The 2,238-nt window shown below is 43.7% G+C and overlaps 2 protein-coding genes across 2 annotated transcripts in view; both read left to right on the forward strand.

The window, feature by feature from the left end:
* The window catches only part of LOC118323646 (dynein assembly factor 5, axonemal-like), a 26,807-nt gene extending 25,952 nt beyond the window's left edge, over window positions 1-855 (forward strand). The window contains exon 13 of the mRNA XM_035655679.1: window positions 231-855. Within this exon, the coding sequence (XP_035511572.1) occupies window positions 231-385 (155 nt within the window). The 3' untranslated portion in view covers window positions 386-855. The remainder of the gene's footprint in view (window positions 1-230) is intronic.
* A 357-nt stretch (window positions 856-1,212) lies between these two features.
* Window positions 1,213-2,238, forward strand: part of LOC118323382 (glycerophosphodiester phosphodiesterase 1-like) — a 5,690-nt gene continuing 4,664 nt past the window's right edge. Inside the window, exon 1 of the mRNA XM_035655339.1 lies at window positions 1,213-1,654. Coding sequence (XP_035511232.1) covers window positions 1,394-1,654 — 261 coding nt within the window. The 5' untranslated portion in view covers window positions 1,213-1,393. The remainder of the gene's footprint in view (window positions 1,655-2,238) is intronic.

Here is a 2,238-nt window from a genome sequence, read left to right on the forward strand (position 1 = left end):
CAGAAGTGTATTTCCCAGAATGTGGGACTATCCCTTTCAGTCAAACTATTGAGCATAGGACACTAGCAAACAGTCTGTCAGGTTAAAACTTAACTTACTACAGTTTTGCATAGAGGCTATTAATTTTTGGTACTGAATGTTGAGTATTTCTGCTTTTATTTGAGTCCTATTTCATTTCATATCCTGAGTGCTGACTCCTGTCCCCTTTTTTGTGTCTTTCGTGTGTCCAGATGTCCTGAAGAAAGGCAGCTCGGTCCACCCGGCCCTTCTGAAGAGGGAGGTGGAGGCAGTAAGAGACAAGCAGCGGAGTCCTCTGTACTGCGACCAGCTGCTCCAGCACATCAGCTCACTGCCCACAGAGACTGCAGCAGAGTGCCCCGAGTGACGTGAAGTCCATGCTTCAGTTCAACTCTCGCACCTTAAACTGTACAGTGATCATTGATGAACAATCTATAACACCGTAATGATAATATTAATACAATGGAGTATTTAAAATGAAACTCAGTCGCTGTGTAGCTACTGTGTGAGTAGAGGACTGATTGTTTTTAATGTTTTCAGGTGAACTTTTCAATAAGCCTTTTAATGCAGAATGTCTCCTTTTCCATTTGTTACAGCTTTTCTGCATTCGTTCCTTCTTATTGTATTCCTTTGGTTCTGATGTTTGGTTTTAATGAAAACAAATTAATTTCTGATGCACTGTGGTTATATTTAATATTAGACACATTTTAGTGACACACTCTCTTGTTCATTCCTGCACCCAGACTCTTCGCACTCCTGCCTCCAGAGGGTGCTGAGTCTGAGGGAAGCCTGGTTGTGTGATTTTTCTCTTCAAAATAAAAGTGTACTTTTTTGTTTTATAAAAAACAGACTTAACTGTTGAGATGTCTAAATACAAATCACATTAAAATACATCTGAATCTTAAATATGAAACCATGTTTGAATTCTGTGTAGTAGCCTTATAATAATGGGTAGATACTGTAAAAATTGTGGAAGCATTTTTTTACTCCTATAGTCTGAAATCTGTGTTTAAACACATGGGCATATATAGGCCATTGTCTTTTTTGCGTGTTCTGACCGGATGTGTCTAGATATTCTTACATTTTAAACTTGACACTGATGATAGCAGCGCAGCATCACCTCTCCTCCCTCCCTCCCTCCCTCTCATCCATCCATCCTCTGCACAATCGCCAAGTGAAACTGCTGATTAAACTGCTGACTCTCGGGCGTCTTGTGTGTGTGTGTGTGTGTGTGTGTGTCTGACCCTCAACCATGTAGTCAACTGAGCACTGACAGCAGAGCTCCATCCATGGCATCTTTCTAAACAACGATTCTCTCATCCTCCGGTCCGGTCGTGACATAGATCTCCAGCCCTCCACTCCCCCCGCGTTCATCATGCTGCAGATCGGAGACGAGGTGGTGTATTTCTCGGCGGTGTTCCTGCTGGTGATGCTGGGGACGAGGAGCGCCACGGGGGCCTCCCTCCTCACCGCGTTCCTCTACGTCTTCATGGTGATGTTCCGCTTTCCTCCGGTGCCAGCGGAGCAGGCCGGCCGCGTCCTCCGGCCCAGGGCTCCATCAGGCGGCGTCCCGGTGGTGGCGCACCGCGGAGGGAGCCACGACGCCCCGGAGAACACCGTGGCAGCTATCAGAGAGGTGATCAGATGGAAATATGCAGAAGTGCATGAGCCTGTGTACTGTAATAGGCTGTGGAAATGTAGGCTACAGGAATACTGCAAAATAAAATAAGAATTAATGTTATTACAGTGTTAATGTAATAATGTAGAGCACTACAGGTCATAAGGAGTCCTGAAAGGATTAGGATAAAGGAAAATGTCATGTGTGATAATGAGTATATTACTGGCTTATGAATGATGAGTGAAGCTAAGGGCTTCATTGTTCTCCTTGGCCTTGAAAATGAACCACTTAGAAACTGACGCCATGATGATGTCGACAATAACTCACAGCCTTTTAAAATCCTTTTTTCCCTCACTTTTTTTTTCATACTGAAGGTGCTGAGTCAGCTGTGTCTCATGCAGTAGTCCCACATGCAGTTATCATCCTATACCAAAACTCCTGATATCCTACCTCTCACCTGTCCAGTTCCTTCACATCTGGAAAAGTTAATTTTATTCCTCGAGTCATTTTTTTTAACCTCCCCTTGTCAGGCAACTATTGTATTTGGTGCAAAAGATAACACAATAAATTCTCCTCCTCCTTTTTTTAAACAGTGCTGAAAC

The sequence above is a fragment of the Morone saxatilis genome, unplaced genomic scaffold (genome assembly GCF_004916995.1).
Source record: "Morone saxatilis isolate NCDOM2014 unplaced genomic scaffold, NCSU_SB_2.0 Contig14, whole genome shotgun sequence".
NCBI lineage: Eukaryota > Metazoa > Chordata > Actinopteri > Moronidae > Morone > Morone saxatilis.